At 44.9% G+C, this 17,571-nt stretch overlaps 1 protein-coding gene across 8 annotated transcripts in view; it reads right to left on the reverse strand.

Moving 5' to 3' along the window:
• The window catches only part of TNS1 (tensin 1), a 606,988-nt gene that overhangs the window by 173,762 nt on the left and 415,655 nt on the right, over positions 1-17,571 (reverse strand). For all 8 annotated transcript variants that reach the window (XM_033945996.1, XM_033945995.1, XM_033945994.1 and 5 more), the window contains 2 exons: positions 9,712-9,787; positions 4,274-4,403 (listed from right to left, as the gene is read on the reverse strand). In XM_033945996.1, the coding sequence (XP_033801887.1) occupies positions 4,274-4,403; positions 9,712-9,787 (206 nt within the window). The remainder of the gene's footprint in view (positions 1-4,273; positions 4,404-9,711; positions 9,788-17,571) is intronic.

Consider the following 17,571-nt stretch of genomic DNA (forward strand, 5'->3'; position numbering starts at 1 on the left):
TTTTAGTTGTATGTATTAATTATGGTTTGTTGAGATTTGATTGTTTTACTGTTTTATTATTAGAATTTTTCTTATTAGAATTGCACTCCACATTGTCCCCTTTTCCAACTCATTTTTTTCTCCCTCTCCATTTAATCCTCATGTAAAGTTGAAAATAGCGTTTGGAGAAATCTGAGCTGCTACTTCCAGTGCAGGAGTCCAAAGAAATTCAATTATGCTCATTTCCTGGCTCTTGAATAATGTCATGAAATCATCAAGAGACGCTGTATTTTTCTTGTAGAAGGTAACTGATACCAAATAATCATAAACAAGTCACACCAAAATGGGCTCTGGTGCCCAGTTAAAAGGGAAAGACCATCTGTGTAACACTAGCAGTGGCATAGAGAGGGTGGTGGCTCCCTCCCCCGCTCCTTCCCTAATCCCCCCTGCCAGGTGTGCCCCCCCTTTCCTTCCCCCGTACCTGTAGCTGAAGTTGTTGCTCGCAGCGGTCAACCACATGCTCCTTGCGACCCCATCGGCTCTCCCGCTGATGTCACTTCCTATGTCAGCAGGAGAGCCGATGGGGTCTCGAGGAGCACATGGCTGACCGCCGAGAGCAACAATTTTAACTAGAGGTATGGGAGAAGGGAAGGGGGCACACGTGTGGCAAGGGGAGGATGGGTGCTGGCACCTCTACCAAAATGACGCCTGGGGCGGACCATCCCCCTCACCCACCCTTTACTAACCACTGAATACTTGTGAGCTGGAAACGCTCTATAAAGAGCTTTGGGAGCATGGAATAGAGGAGGCCAAAACAGTAACAGAGTTCAAGAAAGCCTGGGACAGAAGCAATAGGAAAGTGAGAGATGAAGCACCTCCTACAGGAATGAACAGTAAAGCTTAATGTGTGGGCACAGTGGCATAGTAAGGGTAAGTGGTAAGCACAAATGGCATGGCATGAAATTGAAATGCTGACCTCAAGAATCTTTAGTGTGGCGTCTAGATTGGGAAATGAAAATAAACTTCTTTGGGATCTAGAACGGTTCGAAATTTGCTCACTCGAATGGAAGCTATCGTCAACTTCAGAGTCTCCATTCAGAAGTAAGACACTCAAAGGCTTCAGTTCAGATTCTTGGCAACAAAAGTAACCACTTTTTGTAAAGAATTAATGAAAAAGCCAGAAAGATGACCTCCTGTTTGAATTTTTGAGGACTGGGTTCCATTGTTGAATGGCACAAGTAGAGCTCGAGGAATATGCTGGCTGGGAACTTGGTTTTCTGTTTGAACAAAAGGAAGCCTGTCTAGACTGGAACTGAGTATTACTACTATCTATTAAGTCATGTCCGACCTTTGGATATTCTGTAGTCCAGTCCTCACCATGCTTCCCTGTTTTCCATGGCTTCTTTCAATTGCTAGATTTCATTCCTGTGTCATTCTTGATGGGATCCAGCCAATGGAACTTTGGTCTCCCCTGTTACCTTTCACCACTGACCACTCCGAGTAGCACCTCCTTTTCTAGTGAATTTGCCCTCATCACATGTCCAAAATAGGTCAGTTTCAGTCTGGTAATCTTGCCTTACAGGGACAACTCTGGGTTTATATTATCAAGAACATCTTTGTTGGTGATCCTAGCTGTCCATGGGATTTGTAGAAGTCTTCTCCAGCACCACAACTCAAAGGCTTCGATTTTTCTTCTGTTTGTTTTCTTGAGTGTCCACATCTTGTAGCCATGTCATGATTGGGAACACAATGGCAGCGATCAGTCTTTGTTTGATGGTGACTGAGACATCCTTGCACTTCCATATTTGGTCCATGCTCACCATGATTGCACACCCCAGTGCTAATTGATACTTGATCTCTGCTGCCAAACCGCCACTATCATCAGTGAGGGACCCAAGGAAAACAGAGCTGTCAACCACTTCTATTTCTTCATTGTTGATCTTTATGTGGGCTTTCTTGTTGACGGTAGTCATGATTTTGGGTCTTCCTGATGTTTAGGTAAAGTCCCATCTTCTCATATTGAGGCTGTCCAGATCAATACTTATTGACACCCCTGTCTATGGATCTGAAAGACGTGGTCAGAGAAGATGGCTTAGGTTTATCCTCTGGCTTAGACTCCCTCAATTTCTTAACCAAATGACTAAGATCCTCTCCAAACAGCATCATGCCTCTAAAAGGAAACATCACTAGTCATGATTTAGAAGCTGCATTGACCAACTAATAGCACAACCAGAAGGTTGCAGAGACACGACACAGCCATGGGGAAATACAGAAGAATGACAAACTCTGTTCTGTTGGTATGTCTGTATGGCTTGTCCATTACAATGGAGGCCCCTCCTACGTCTAAATGGTGTTGATTTGCATGTTTTTGTAGTTGAAAATGGCAAAAAAAGTTAAACATCCTGACGGTCTACACATTCTGACGTCCAAGTAGGTGATTTAAAAAAAAAAAAAAAATTATTTGGACGTCTTGTTCGAAAATGGACGTTTCTGTGCTTCCTAATTTGGACGTTAAGCCGAAAACATCCAAGTCAGATTTGGACGTCCTTTTTGAAAATGCCCCTCCATGGGTTTAGTACTACAGTTCCATTTAAACCACTAAGGGCCTCTTTAACGAAGCTGTGCTAGTGAGTACCATGTGGCAAATTCACCAAAGCTCTGTAAATCCCTTTTGGCTTTGGTGCATTTAACGTGCTGGACTGCACCATCGGGCTTGATAAGAGGCCCTAAATGAAACAATCTTGGCAACAATCTTGGTTAGGTAAATGTATTCAGCAAGCTATGTTATCCTATTGCAGTTTTCGGAAATTAATTAAGACCACTTAGTTCGATAAGTTTATTACTTAATGAGTTTCATTATTGAAATTCTATTTTATAAATATTTGTATTTTTTACTGTATTATTGTATTTCGCTGATTGTCCAGCTTTTTTTTAGTGTAAACCGCCTAGAACTTTTGGTTATGGCGGTATAAAAGAATAAAGTTATTATTATTATTATTACTAGCTTTAGAGCCCGTTACATTAAAGGGTGCTAGAATATGTGTGTGTGTGTGTGTCTGTCTTTATTTCTTTCTCTCTCTGTCTCCTTAGCCGCTTTCTGTGCTCCCCCTATCCAGCAGTAGGCTTTTCTTCCTTTTTCCCCCCCTGTCCATCAGCACCTGTTCCTGCACCCCCTGTCCAGCAGGAGGCCTCCCTTCCTTTTTCCCCCCCTGTCCATCAGCACCTGTTCCTGCTCCCCCTGTCCAGCAGTAGGCCTCCCTTCCTTTTTCGCCCCCTGTCCATCAGCACCTGTTCCTGCTCCCCCTGTCCAGCTGTAGGCCTCCCTTCCTTTTTTCCCCCCCCTGTCCTATGTACTACCTGAGTGCTTTAGCTGTGCTGCCTTGAAGGAAGGTCTACTGCTGGACAGGGGGAGCAGGAACAGCTCCCCCTGTCCCCGCTCTGTGAAGGCCTCCTCCTGGCAGCCACTGCTCCGCACCGGTGTGCGCGGCGAAACCGTCTCCTCCTGTCAGCCGCCGCTCGGCACCGTGGGCCTGAAACCAACACCGCGGCCTGCAGGCGCCGACAGCGGGCTGGAAATAGCGGACCGGTATTTTGGAGACGGAGCGACTGAGCGAAGCGCATGCTGCCGACAGGCGGGGTCCTGCTCCGGCGTGTCGCTCGTGCACAGCAGCGGGAGCAGCGCCACCAGCAGCAGCGCCGCCATCGCCGCTTCCGGACACTGCGGGAGCCCCCGCGCCAGCGCATCACCCTGGCACGCTGAAGCGAGCGGCAGTTGGTTGCAGAGCGCGCGAGGCCAGCTTTTCAGCCCTTGTCGAGGGGGTGGGACAGGCTGGTGAGGAGCTCGGGGGCTGCTGCTGTTCTTCCACCGTGTCGCAGTGGCTGGCTGCGGTCCCGGCTTGTGGAGGTGATCTGCCCAGCGCTCGCGCATGCGCACTCCTGCCTGCAAGGCCACAGACATACATCTCGGATCAGGGAAAACGGAATCACGCAGTTGAGTGCACATGCACGGCTAGCGTTTTATTATTTCAGATATAACCAATATGTAATATTTGAACTGACAGTATTATCTCAAGCCTGTGAGCTCTAGCTAGGTTTCAAAAAACAGACGCAATCACAAGCACAATGAAAGCTGAGGCTTAAAGAGGGACACCCATAGAATTAACAAGACAATCTTCTGGTTGCCTCTTACTTGTGCCCATACTGGGGTCACCATTATCAGTTTTCATACAGAAAGATAATCAGTCAGTGGGAAAGTCCACCATTTCTTTTTCAGAGGAGAAAGCCCTTAGTTTACCTTTAAATGCCTCATCTAGATCCTCCTTCCCAAAGATGAGGCCGAGGTCATGGATGGTACAGGTGTGGAACTGGATACGGAAGATGACATCTCGACATGGGCTTCGGAACGTCTTGTGATAACACTTCAGCTGCGGAGAAAAGGAACAGAGGTGGTGAGAAATGCTGCAAAAGACACCTCTCCATTTCACATCTTTCAGCTTAACACTTTGCTTAAGTCATTCTGAAGTATAATTTATTATTTTAGAAATGTATAACCTACCTCTAAGTGGTTTACAAAAAAATAACATACATAAAAATTATTTTAAAAGACAATACTGATATATAGTAAACATCAAAATTGTCTCATCATCACCATATCATCAATAAAATTCAGTCTGGCCAATATTCAGACAGAATTAAGCAGGCAAGAGAGGTTTCGACATGCTTAAATCAGCTGGGGGGTCGCCCAACCACTGATATTTAGCATTCCTTAACAGAGCAACGGAAGTTAATAAACCAAATAGAATGTTAGGAAAGGACTGGACAACAAAGATGAGAACGTTATAATGGCCTTGGATCACTCTACAGTGCAGTCACGCCTTGAATACTGTTTGCAATTCTGGTCGCCATATCTCCAAAAAGATATAATGGAATTAGATTAAGAGGAGGGGATGACTTCCCTATGAGGAAAGGCTAAAGTGACTAGGGTTCTTCAACTTGGAAAAGAGATGGCTGAGGGGAGAGATGATAGAGGTCTATAAAATACTGAGTGGAATGTAACAGGGAGACGTGAATCACATGTTTACTCTTTCTTGCGGAGATAACACTTTTCTCTTTCATCATGTGGGCACAGAAGCTTGTCCTTTGAAGCTATTTGATACGATTATATCTTGCAGACAGCAGTCATTGTATTTCTTCCAATGTGCTGTCACCAAAGTGTTTTATTCCTAGAATATTAGTGGACTCCTGATGCAGGCCACAAGGCTGACACACAATTGTGTTGAGTCATACATTCTACAATTCAATAAATATTCAACATCCAAGGTCATCTCCAGTTTTTCTTTCACTGTCATCGGATTTTGTGGAGTATTGTGGAGTATTCTTCGGTTTCGTTGGAGATTGCAAGATGACTCCATGACATCGGAACTTTCCTTTATGTGAACTTCCTATGAAATCTATGAAGGCACTGCAAGTGGCTTAGAATGCGGCAGTGAGGGTGATTGGGAGAAGTTCTCGATATGCTGCATTGGCTTCCAGTGGTCTGGAGAATCCACGTTAAGATCTTAGTGCTGGTTCTGAAGGCCTTGCAGCAAACTTTAACAAAGGTGATGGCTGCCTTATTAGATCTGGATGTGCCTTCACGTCCATTGCGTTCACAGTCTAAGCAGTTGATGGTTGTTCCAACTCTTCATTCTAGAGCTAAGTCATCAATTTGTTCTTGTGTTTTTGGGGTGGTGGGTCCACAATTGTGGAATGCTTTTCCTGATGTTGTTCGCCAGATGGATTCTTTTTTGTCCTTTCGGAAGTGTGTGAAGGCTTTCTTTTTTTAAAAATCTTTCTTTACATTTTATACTTTTGACAAAATTATTAGTCAAAACAAGAAATAATACAATATCAGTCAACATTTTTAAATTACAGAATGGTATATAAAGAAAAGTAAAAGAAAAAGAGAAAATTTGTTACATACAAATACACTTTCAAACTTTCCCTTCACTTTAATAATACCAAACTTATCTCAGGAAATTAAATATACTGGTTTGTATAGTTAGACCTTAATTAAGGGAGAGAAAGGCTATGCATTCACTGAAATTTTTAAACCAAACAGTACAAGGCTTTCTTTTTTTCAGAAGGAATGCAGCGTTGATAAAGGGGGGTATTGTTTATGACTTTTTGTATATGTTTGTGTTTTGCGAAATTGATTTGTTTTATTAGATTTTAGGGTTTGTCTGTTTGCTCTAATATTATGTGTATATTTTGTGACCCGCATAGATTTTTGGATATGAGGGATATAAATGTTTTAAATAAATCAATAAAATAAAATTGAAACAACGAGCTACCAATTTACCCAGATCTAGGGGAGGAATGTCTGGCCAGTCTCGGATTTCTATCATCCGCATCATGATACATTATGGTACCCACAGGAATGATTCCAAGAGGCAGAATCAAGAGCTAAATCCAGGACGAGTCAAAAGGTCTCCCTCTTGGAACTCGATAAGTTGGAAGCTCTGGAGAAGGGCGGAGCATCCGCTGTATATTGTACAGAGCTTTTCCCACTAATGTGTCTCTAAATTCAATGCCGTAAAACCAGGACTGCCTCAGCCTGTCCCTAATTACAAAGTGCAAAGAAATCCGACCATGTCACCCCCCCCCCCCCCCCTGTTGCAAGAAGCCCACTGGTTGCCAGTGGAATACAGAATCACTTACAAAATTCTACTGTTAACATTTAAGACCAGACAAAACAATTATTAACAATCTTCTTACCCCTTATAATCCTTCTAAGACCCTAAGATCAACAGCTAATAACCTTTTCTCTATATAAACAATGAGGTCTACCATCTTCTCTGCCACTTCCCTCCCCCCCTCTTAGGCCTCTCCCACCCATCCACACCCTCTTACACCTAATCCTTGAACCCTCCATTGGAGTTCCTTTCCCATACTAATTCCTGTAAACTGTGTCGAGCTCTGGGTCTGCGGAGATGGTGCGGTATATAAACCTAAGGTTTAGCTTAGTTTAGTTTAGCAGCCTTTCCTATTGTTTTCTCCTTAATTGTTCTCTTTTACTTTGACTAATGTAGGTCTTGCCTTTTACCTTTTGTTCCTGTTTGTTTTTAATAGTTTTTAAAAGTTTTATAGTTATAGTTTGGGGACGTATTGTCAGCTCAAACCTATATTTTAGTTAATGTTGGTTTTCTCTTTTTATGAATTTCTACACCGCCTAGAAGGCTGATTTGGCGGTAGAAGAAATTTTAGATAAACTTGAAACTTGCTTGTTGACCTAGTAGAGAAGGAACTAACCAGTCCAATATCAGCACACCAGTTTCATATGACCCAGGAGGCATCTCAGAGGACTTTTACTTAAACATATTTATTTATTTTGTTTTCTCTACTGTTCTTCCAGAGCTCAGAATGGTTTACATGGATTTATTCAGGTACTCAAGCATTCTTCCCTGTCTGTCCTGGTGGGCTCACAATCTATCTAATATACTGGGGGGGGGGGGGGGGAGGAATTAAGTGACTTGCCCAGGGTCATAAGGAGCAGTGTGGATTTGAACCCACAACCTCAGGGTGCTGAGGCTGTAGCTTTTAACCACTGCGCCACTCTAGAAATCAAAATGTAGTAAAAGTGAACCAAGTGTAGGACAATCCAGCCATTGTGACATCACTGATGAGGTTGGATCTTATTGGTGGAATGAGGCATTATGACGTCACAATACCAGCTCTGGTTATCAGAGGCTGAAACTTTGCACACTATTTATTTATTCAATTTTGTCTATACTGTTCTCCCAGGGGAGCTCAGAACGGTTTACATGAATTTATTCATGTACTCAAGCATTTTTCCCTGTCTGTCCCGGTGGGCTCACAATCTATCTAATGTACCTGGGGAGGGGGGGGGGGTTAAGTGGCTTGCCCAAGGTCACAAGGAGCAGTGTGGTTTTGAACCCACAATGTTAGGGTGCAGAAGCTGTAACTTTAACCACAGTGCCACACTCTACTCTGCTTTCCATGGGTTCACCACTTGGAAGAATAACACATGATATACGGCAAAATAAAAAAAGAAAACCAGATAGAAGGAAAAAAAAAATGGGTAGAGCTTCAGCCTTGCCAGCACACACTTGGTGTTTGAAGGTCAGGAGACTAAGCTACTAAAAGGCTGTTTTGGCATTTATCTGTGATATTTCCCATGAAAAGCACCTACCGGGTTTCACTATTGCTAGACCTAGTGATCATGCAGAAGTGGTAAAGCTAGGGTTAGCCCTGCCCCCAGGCCCACCCAGCCCCATCCCGTTACACCCCAGCCCCACCCCCCTCAACCATGTCGGGAGGGCATCTGCGCAAGTGCGGACGCAATGCGATGATGTCACCCGCATGTGCGTGATGTCACTGCATGCGCAGATGCCCTCCCGACGCGGTCCTGAGGTGGCAGCTTTTCCAAAACCCGGACAAAGTGCCGGGTTTTTGAAAAGCCTTCTAGACGCCTCCAAAAACAGGACGTGTCCGGGCAAATCCGGACGTCTAATATCCCTATGTAAGGGTTTCCATTAGGCTACATCCTGAATTTGGTTTCCCCAATGAAAAATCCCGCCAGGTAATGTTCGAAGAGTAAGCTTATGAAACCACAAACTGGTGCGTCCAAGCTTCTGTCGCAAAATCTTTTTCTTGTTGTGCTAACAGTATGCCCTAGAGCACAGGTGTCAAAGTCGGTCCTCGAGGGCCGGAATCCAGTCGGGTTTTCAGGATTTTCCCAATGAATATGCATGAGATCTATGTGCATGCACTGCTTTCAATGCATATTCATTGGGGAAATCCTGAAAACCCGACTGGATTACGGCCCTCGAGGAGGGACTTTGACACCCCTGCCCTAGAGCAGTGTTCTTCAACCACCGGTCTGTTTTCTGGTAGGAATGAATGTTGAGAAGCATACAGTGTGCTTTGTGTAGTTTACGATCAAACAATTTTTTTATTGATGCAAAAAAACAAATATAATCACCAATGGCAAATTTAGGAATATAGCTTTGTGTAGTTTAATTTTGTGGTTAAACTATTATTACATTACATTATATTACAGATTTCTATTGCGCCATAACCTTTCGGTTCAAAGCGGATTACAAAAAGAGTTATGGAAGAAGGGTTACAACGTTAGATCAGAGAAGGTTTCCAAGAGAGGGAAAAGTGTTGTTAATTATGTGTTAATTATGTAATAATCTTATTATGTGTTAATAAGATTATACTGTGTGTGTATATATATGAAAATTGAATGGAAAAAATTGTTATAATTAATACTATTATGGGGGCGGGGTCTGGGGTGGAGATGGGCATGGTCTGGCCTACAACTTGGTCCAGTGTTCTTCAACCCGCCGGTCCGCGGACCAGTGCCGGTCCACAAAATTATTCTTTTATTTCCACCGGTCCATAGGTGTAAAAAGGTTGAAGAACACTGCCCTAGAGCCTTCCAAAGAGGAATCGTTTTTGGACACTGCCACCAAATACGCGCCACAGATCGCCAGCATTTCTTGGAAGCAGTGAGAACCAATCTTCCCAGTTATGCACCAGGGATAGCGCAGGCTGAAACAGTCTGTCCTTTTAAAGTTTGTGTTTCCCCAGGCTCACTATGGCTGGCCAGGGAAAGCCACCAGCAACTGCCTTATTAACAGCACTGGCAGGGCTATGAGCAATCACAGACAAACACAGTTCTTACAGCGAAGATGCTGCCCCTTTGAGGACTCTGCGGACACTTACTAGAACGTCTCCCTTGAGCAGCAGCCCCGGCTCAATGGTGATACAGACGCTCGCCTGGCTGTCTCCCTGCACGGTGCTGCGGAAAGGAGAAAAGAGTAAGCGAGGGGTGTAAACAGTGATGAGAAACCCAACATGTGCAATAATATCAGCTTTTCATGCATCCTTATCGATGCTGCACGCTCGGGATGATGAGTGGAGAACGGTAGGGGCTAATTCGCTCCCCACTCGGACAGGGAGTGAGTGATTCACGCCTGTGGGCAGGCCTGCGCCCACATATACTCAACATCACGAGCTTGTTGCCCGCATCGTGTCGGCTCTCCCTCTGACGTCACTACGTAGGCGCGGGACCCAGAAGTGACATCAGAGAGAGCTGCTTACACCGGGAAAATTAAAGAGGTTTGAGGGAGAGGGAGAGGGGGCGGAGAGGAGGATGGATGCCGGCACCTCCCCCCCAAAGACAGTGCCCAGAATGGTCTGGCCCTCCCCCCCTTACTAGGCCACTGGCTGACTGTGAGCATATGAATCAAAGGCAATGTATCGCATGCGGTGTGCCGCAGCGAGATTCCGGGTGCCGCGGAGATATGTCAGCAAGTCTGTCACTACCGGCACCGGCGTCCCTCTGTAAATGGAATTTTAGGGCTACCAGATGGAGAGATTTCCAAAACCCAAGCTCAGTGCAGCGTCTGGAGGGCCTCTGGCATGCGCGGATGTTGAGGCGATGACATCACGCCGATGCATGTGACATCATCAGTCAACATCCGCCCATGCTTGGAGGCCCTCTAGACACGACCCCGTGTTCAATGTGCTGGGGCTAAAGAAAAAAAAAAAAGCGTGCAAAGCACCGCTATAAGGGGTGCTGATACCAGTTTTCTTTCAAATGGAATCTGGTGCCCAGATGCCATTGAAGAATAGGTTCTCACCAGGCAGTATCAGGATGCCCAAGTGGCGGTCCCCACTTACAGAATCGTCTCCTAAGTGCATTTTAAAGGCAGATGCCATTTAAATGTAGAACAGTCCCTGCTTTAAAAGCCAGTGCCAAGACCCTTAAGAACATAAGAATAGTCTTACTGGGTCAGATCAATGGCCCATCTTTCACGTCTTCGCGAAGGCCAATCCAAGTCACAACTACCTGGGAAAAACCCAAATAGTAGCAGCATTCTATGCAGACTATGGACTTTTCCTCCAGGAACTTGTCCAAACCTTTTTTTAAAACCAGCTATTCTCTGAGTGAAAAAATATTTCAGTGTATCAATGTTGGATTATTGCAATTAAGTTCTTTATTAACTGTTTTATGACAGTGTACATAGAGAATGGTACAATCACCCCCGAGTTACTTCTAGGAAAATAAGCCAGCAAGGTTACAGTTGCACACAAACTAACAATGGTGACCAAAGGAAATGTCATTGGTGGCCTCAAAGAAAAAGGGCACAAGGTCCACTGTCAAAAGCTTTAACTGAATAACGGTATCACTTGTTCCTTAAAGGAACCTGGCCCCGACAGAGCAACAGCTGGCAAAACACTCCCCGATTCGCTAGTTATTTGTCACTAGTCTTTAAGCCCGTTACATTAACGGATGCTAGAATAGATGTGTCTGTCTGTCTTTCTTTCTGTCTCTCTCTCCTTGGCCGCTGTCTGTGTGTGTGTCTGTCTTTCTGTCTCTTTCTTTCTCTCTCTCCTTGGCCGCTGTCTGTGAGTCTGTCTGTCTTTCTGTCTCTTTCTCTCTCTCTCTCCTTGGCTGCTGTCTGTGTGTGTCTGTCTTTCTGTCTCTTTCTCTCTCTCTCTCCTTGGCCGTGGTCTGTGTGTCTGTCTGTCTTTCTGTCTCTTTCTCTCTCTCCTTGGCTGCTGTCTGTGTGTGTGTCTGTCTTTCTGTCTCTTTCTTTCTCTCTCTCCTTGGCCGCTGTCTGTGAGTCTGTCTGTCTTTCTGTCTCTTTCTCTCTCTCTCTCCTTGGCTGCTGTCTGTGTGTGTCTGTCTTTCTGTCTCTTTCTCTCTCTCTCTCCTTGGCCGTGGTCTGTGTGTCTGTCTGTCTTTCTGTCTCTTTCTCTCTCTCCTTGGCTGCTGTCTGTGTGTGTGTCTGTCTTTCTGTCTCTTTCTCTCTCTCTCTCTCCTTGGCCTCAGTCTGTGAGTCTGTCTGTCTTTCTGTCTCTTTCTCTCTCTCTCTCCTTGGCCGCAGTCTGTGTGTCTGTCTGTCTTTCTGTCTCTTTCACTCTCTCCTTGGCCGCTATCTGTGTGTCTGTCTGTCTTTCTGTCTCTTTCTCTCTCTCTCTCTCTCTCCTTGGCCGTGGTCTGTGTGTCTGTCTTTCTGTCTCTTTCTCTCTCTACTTGGCTGCTGTCTGTGTGTGTGTCTGTCTTTCTGTCTCTTTCTCTCTCTCTCTCCTTGGCCTCAGTCTGTGAGTCTGTCTGTCTTTCTGTCTCTTTCTCTCTCTCTCTCCTTGGCCGCAGTCTGTGTGTCTGTCTGTCTTTCTGTCTCTTTCACTCTCTCCTTGGCCGCTATCTGTGTGTCTGTCTGTCTTTCTGTCTCTTTCTCTCTCTCTCTCTCCTTGGCCGCTGTCTGTGTGTCCACTGTCTTTCTTTCTTTCTTTCTCCCTCTCCTTGGCCGCTGTCTGTGTGTCTCTCTGTCTCTTTATTGTGTTAATTTACTGAAATTTAATATCCTTTCTTGATTCCAACAATAGTGGACTAAATAGTAGATTATATATTAGTTACTTGGGGGGGGGGGAGGGGTCCAGTTTTAGAACTTATGCCATTGCAATTTACCTATATCCTTAGGATCAAGTGATCTGTCTGGAAACCAAGAACACCAACTAAGATACAGTACCTAAGCCCTGCCCACTCCTTCCCCCATTTCATCCGTCCTGCCCACCTCTAACTGTCATCCTCTGCCCCTCTAGCCGTTCGCTCGCGGCCAGAATGACGCCTCCCTCTTAGCCTGTGGCAAGCGCCTAGCTGCCTCCTCCCAGACGTGGGACGCAAGCGGCCGCCCCCAATCTTTAGCCTCGAGTAATTCTTGACCTTCCTCTATGTTATCACGTGTGCACGCGCCGCCCCCTTTAACATTCTGCCGGCCACAGAGCTACGGATCATGGGTCACGCAGGTAGGAGTGCGCATGCGCGCTTAGGGTTTTATTATTAGTGATGCTCCATGTGCAAAGTCTTCAGGTTCTCTGATTAGCTGAGAGCACATCCTGTCTTGTGTTGGTAGCTTTATGATGACATACTTTTAATCTGGTTAAGTCTCATTAAGTCCGGTAGACTGGAGACATGCCCTTTTGTATTGGCACCAATTGGATCTTGATTGGAGAGATTCCTTGTTTTGCAAGTTAGCTTTCACTGCTGCCCGGTTGGCCTTAGCATCCTTGTGGAATCAGGAACGACCTCCCACTTGGCATATGGTGGAACAGCGCTTGACTAACTGGCAGCTTCTTTATCAGTTGACGGCTTTACGACATGGCAAACACTATGGCTATGCTCGTATTTGGCGTCGTTTTCGGGCATCTATAGGGATTAGTGGAGGGGGGGAGTGGGGCGTTGACTTTGCGGTTTGACTGGGAGCCCTGGACTGGGGAGACCCTATTACTGCTACTTTCTATTGGTGGGGTTAAGCCCTATCGGGTGGTGTGGGCATTGTGCTTCATCCCTGGGGGGGTGGGCGGGGGGATTTTGCTGTGGTTTTGATGGATTTGTGGTTAGTTTTTGTGTTTTTGGGGCTATAACTAGTTTCAAGTTTCAAGTTTATTTAAATTTGATGGTTCGCTTAACATTTCTAAGCGAATTACATAAGAAAATACAATTGGGGTAAAAACATTAAAAAAAGAAAATTAATATAATTGTTATTTTAAGTTAAAAACAGTGCTTTCTTATCTGACAATACGGACAAAACTGGATAGGATTGGGAAAGAACATTAGGGAAAAAAAGTTACAATATTTTGTTTCCTAGATAGAGGAGAAGAGAATTGGAGGGGGAAGGGTAAAACAATAGGGTTGGGATATAAGTAAAATCAGAAATTTTTAAATTATCAGAGAGAAAAGAATTTTTTTTTTTTTATTTTTTTTTTTTTAGAGGTTAAATACAGCTTAGAAAAAAACTACTGTTTAATTTGCTGACTGCACTGTTGGTGTTTTCCTTTGTGCTTTGCTGATGCTCCGTGTTATTGTTGTTTACTTATGTATATTTTTCAATAAAAGCTTTCATTAAAAAAAAAAAAAGTCTCATTACTGTCCTTCATGTTCCTACATTCAGGAACCAAAAGTGTCTCTTAAGTCAAAGCAATTCTTGATCAAAATGGCCATCTTGATATATGTTTTCTCTCTTATGTCTCAAATTTTATGTTTGATTATACAATTTTTATTTATATATAAATATTTATTATGTTTATATAATCTACGTTTTAGTTTATATACAGTTGTTATAATTTGTATTTATGTTTTTAATGTTTTAGGGCTCCTTTTACTAAGGTGCGCTAGCGTTTTTAGCGCACGCAACATTTTAGCGTGTGCTAAACCCGCGCTACGCTTCGAGAACTAACGCCAGCTCAATGCTGGCGTTAAGGTCTAGCGCGCACAGCAATTTAGTGCATACTATTCCACGCGTTAAGGCCCTAACGCACCTTTGTAAAAGAAGCCCTTAGTTTGTAGTGTCCCCTGAGGAAGGCATTTTTATATGCCGAAACGAGGATCCTTGTTGGGACGTGTTTTAATTCACACCATAAAATTCGAGTTGTTGGTTTGGACATCACGCTTGCCTTTTTCTTTCTGGCTTCTTCATCTTGGAAAAACAACTGCCTGCAAGAAGAACAGAAACTCACCCCTATCCACCACAAGTTTTAATGTTTCCAGACATTATTTATGAATTTTCACCGTCTTTCAGCCAGGTTTGGGCCATCTAGCAGTGAAACAAACAGCTGCCAAAGACACAGCACATTCCGTTGCCTGGGAAGGGAATTTGGAAAGCTCATGCTATCGTTGAAGCCGAAGTTTTAAAACTTCCTTTGCAAGTACTTTATTAGAAAACTAGTCTTTAAGTCCGTTACATTAATGGGTGCTAAAATAGATGTGTATGTCTGTCTTTCTTTCTTTCTCTCTCCTTGGCCGCTTTCTGTTTGTCTGTCATTCTTTCTTTCTCTCTCTCTCTCCTTGGCCGCTGTCTGTCTGTCTTTCTTTCTGTCTCTCTTTTTCCTCGACTGTCCTCCACCACCACCCCTTCCCTGCTCCCCCTGTCCAGCAGTAGTCCTTCTCCCTTCCTTTTACCTCCCCCCTGTCCAGCAGCACCCTTTTACTGCTCCTCCTGTCCAGCAGCAGCCTTTCTCCCTTCGTTTTATCTCCCCCCTGTCCAGCAGCATCACCGCTGTTCCTACCCTCCCTCCATCCTGGCTTCCTGGTCTCTTCTGGCCCATCAGCACGAACTGATGCTGCCGCTGCTGTCTGTCAATGTCCCTGCTCACTGCCTGTCTGTTTATCATGCCCCTTCTCCCACCTACCTTTTATTTTTTAATCACGTTTATACAGTGAAGGGAAACCAGCGCACAGTAACCGCCGCAGGATAGAGGAAGCCGCCACGCGCGCACTCGTACCAAACCGTCATGCGTGCGTGCGCCAAACGCACAGGCGCCACACGCTTTAACATTTCTCTGCCGGCCACGGAGTTATGGATTACGGAGGCAGGGATCACGCAGGTAAGAGTGCGCATGCGCACTTAGAGTTTTATGATTAGTGATTACACCTTGATTCCCAAATTTCAAGATATGGATTTACAGTCAGAACGTGTTCATCAATTATGGTGAATGAAATTAAAAACATCCTGCATTAAAATGATTGGCTTAAAAAAAGATGTAAAAAATTACCGTAAAAAGTACCTGCATATTATGTCTATAAACGCTACAGAAATGATTGGTAGTAGTTTAAAGCCTTATACATCGCAAAAGTCTTTACACACTGTTTAAATATGACTTCTTCAGGATTAACCAGCAAGTTATGGTGAAATTAGATCTCACCTGTTACTGATCTTTTCCTCAGTCCCTCTAGTCTAGTCTAAATGCCTGAGGATGAATAACGGGACCATTTAATTTTTTCCCCGGAATGGGACAGGACCCCTGCCCCCCCCCCCCCGATCCCCCTGGTACCTCAGAACCCCTCCCCCTGTACCTTTTTTTAATCCTGGTGGCTGTCTTCTGATGTTTTCCGGCAGCGACAGAGCGGTGTGCCTGAATGGCGGTCATCAGTTTTTGTGGGACTCCCAAGAACTGGCGGCAGCCATTCAGTGAGTAGCACGGGACTGGCCAGGCCGGTGCGCCGCTGCCGGAAGACATCAGGAGGCAGCTGCCGGGATTAAAAAAAGGTACCGGTACTGGGGTGGGCATTTTGGCGTCCCAAAGCTGTGCTCCCAAAAGCGGGATGGTCTCATTCAAAACATGACGTATGGTCACATTAAGAAAGAACCACTGACTTCACCCTATAAGTCTCCTGTGCAACCCACAGCCAGCCAGTATTTCTGTAGCCACAGATGTGCCCCAATGACAGAGAAACCAATGGGGGAAAAGAAATACAAGCCAGAATCAATCACCATAGCCGAAAAATCATTTTATAATTACAAGCAACTAAGAAAGTGTGTTCAGCTGGTTTGACATGTCTAGCACCCAGTTTTCTTGTGGGCCATTTCTCTTTTGCCGATGCCCACAGCGTATTCGTACATTATTCGTTTTTCCATCTGTAAAGGGTCGCTGATATAAAAGTTATTTTCAACGGCTCTAATTGGCTACTTGGGATAAAGAGTTTAGTTGTCTGTTAACCTAGAAACATAGAAGATGACGGCAGAAAAGGGCTACAGCCCATCAAGTCTGCCCACTCTGCTTACCCAGCCCCTGTCTATGCCCTAATGACCCAATTTCCTTATCTTGACCCTCGTAGGGATCCCACATGGGTATCCCATTTCTTCTTAAAGTCTGGCACGCTGTCTGCCTCGATCACCTGCACTGGAAGCTTGTTCCAATGATCAACCACTCTCTCTGTGAAGAAATACTTTCTGGTGTCTGCAGCAGCCACTCTCTCCTCCTCTCCCTATTGGCTAAGGCTCTTAACATTTGCATCTCCTCTTCCTATAGGCTAAGGCTCTTTACACCTGCATTGTGATGTCATAGAACTTTCTGATTATAGAAACATGATGGCAAATAAAGGCCAAATGACCCATCATAAAAACATAGAAACATAGAAGATGACGGCAGAAAAGGGCTACAGCCCATCAAGTCTGCCCACTCTGCTTACCCACCCCCTGTCTATGCCCTAATGACCCTCGTAGGGATCCCACATGGGTATCCCATTTCTTCTTAAAGTCTGGCACGCTGTCTGCCTCCATCACCTGCACTGGAAGCTTGTTCCAATGATCAACCACTCTCTCTGTGAAGAAATACTTTCTGGTGTCGCCATGAAATTTTCCGCCCCTGAGTTTGAGCGGGTGCCCTCTTGTGGCCGAGGGTCCCTTGAGAAAGAAAATATCATCTTCCAGTTCGACACGTCCCGTGAGGTACTTAAATGTTTCGATCATGTCCCCCCTCTCCCTATGTTCCTCGAGAGTGTAGAGCTGCAATTTGTTCAGTCTCTCTTCGTACGAGAGACCCTTGAGCCCCGAGATCATCCTGGTGGCCGTCCGCTGAACCAATTCAATTCTGCGCACATCTTTACTGTAATGTGGCCTCCAGAATTGCACACAGTACTCCAGATGAGGTCTCACCATGGCCCTGTACAATGGCATCATGACTTCAGGCTTTCGGCTGACGAAACTTCTATTGATACAACCCAATATCTGCTTTGCCTTAGATGAAGCCTTCTCCACTTGATTGGCAGTTTTCATGTCTGCACTGATGATTACT

The sequence above is a fragment of the Geotrypetes seraphini genome, chromosome 5 (genome assembly GCF_902459505.1).
Source record: "Geotrypetes seraphini chromosome 5, aGeoSer1.1, whole genome shotgun sequence".
Lineage (NCBI taxonomy): Eukaryota > Metazoa > Chordata > Amphibia > Gymnophiona > Dermophiidae > Geotrypetes > Geotrypetes seraphini.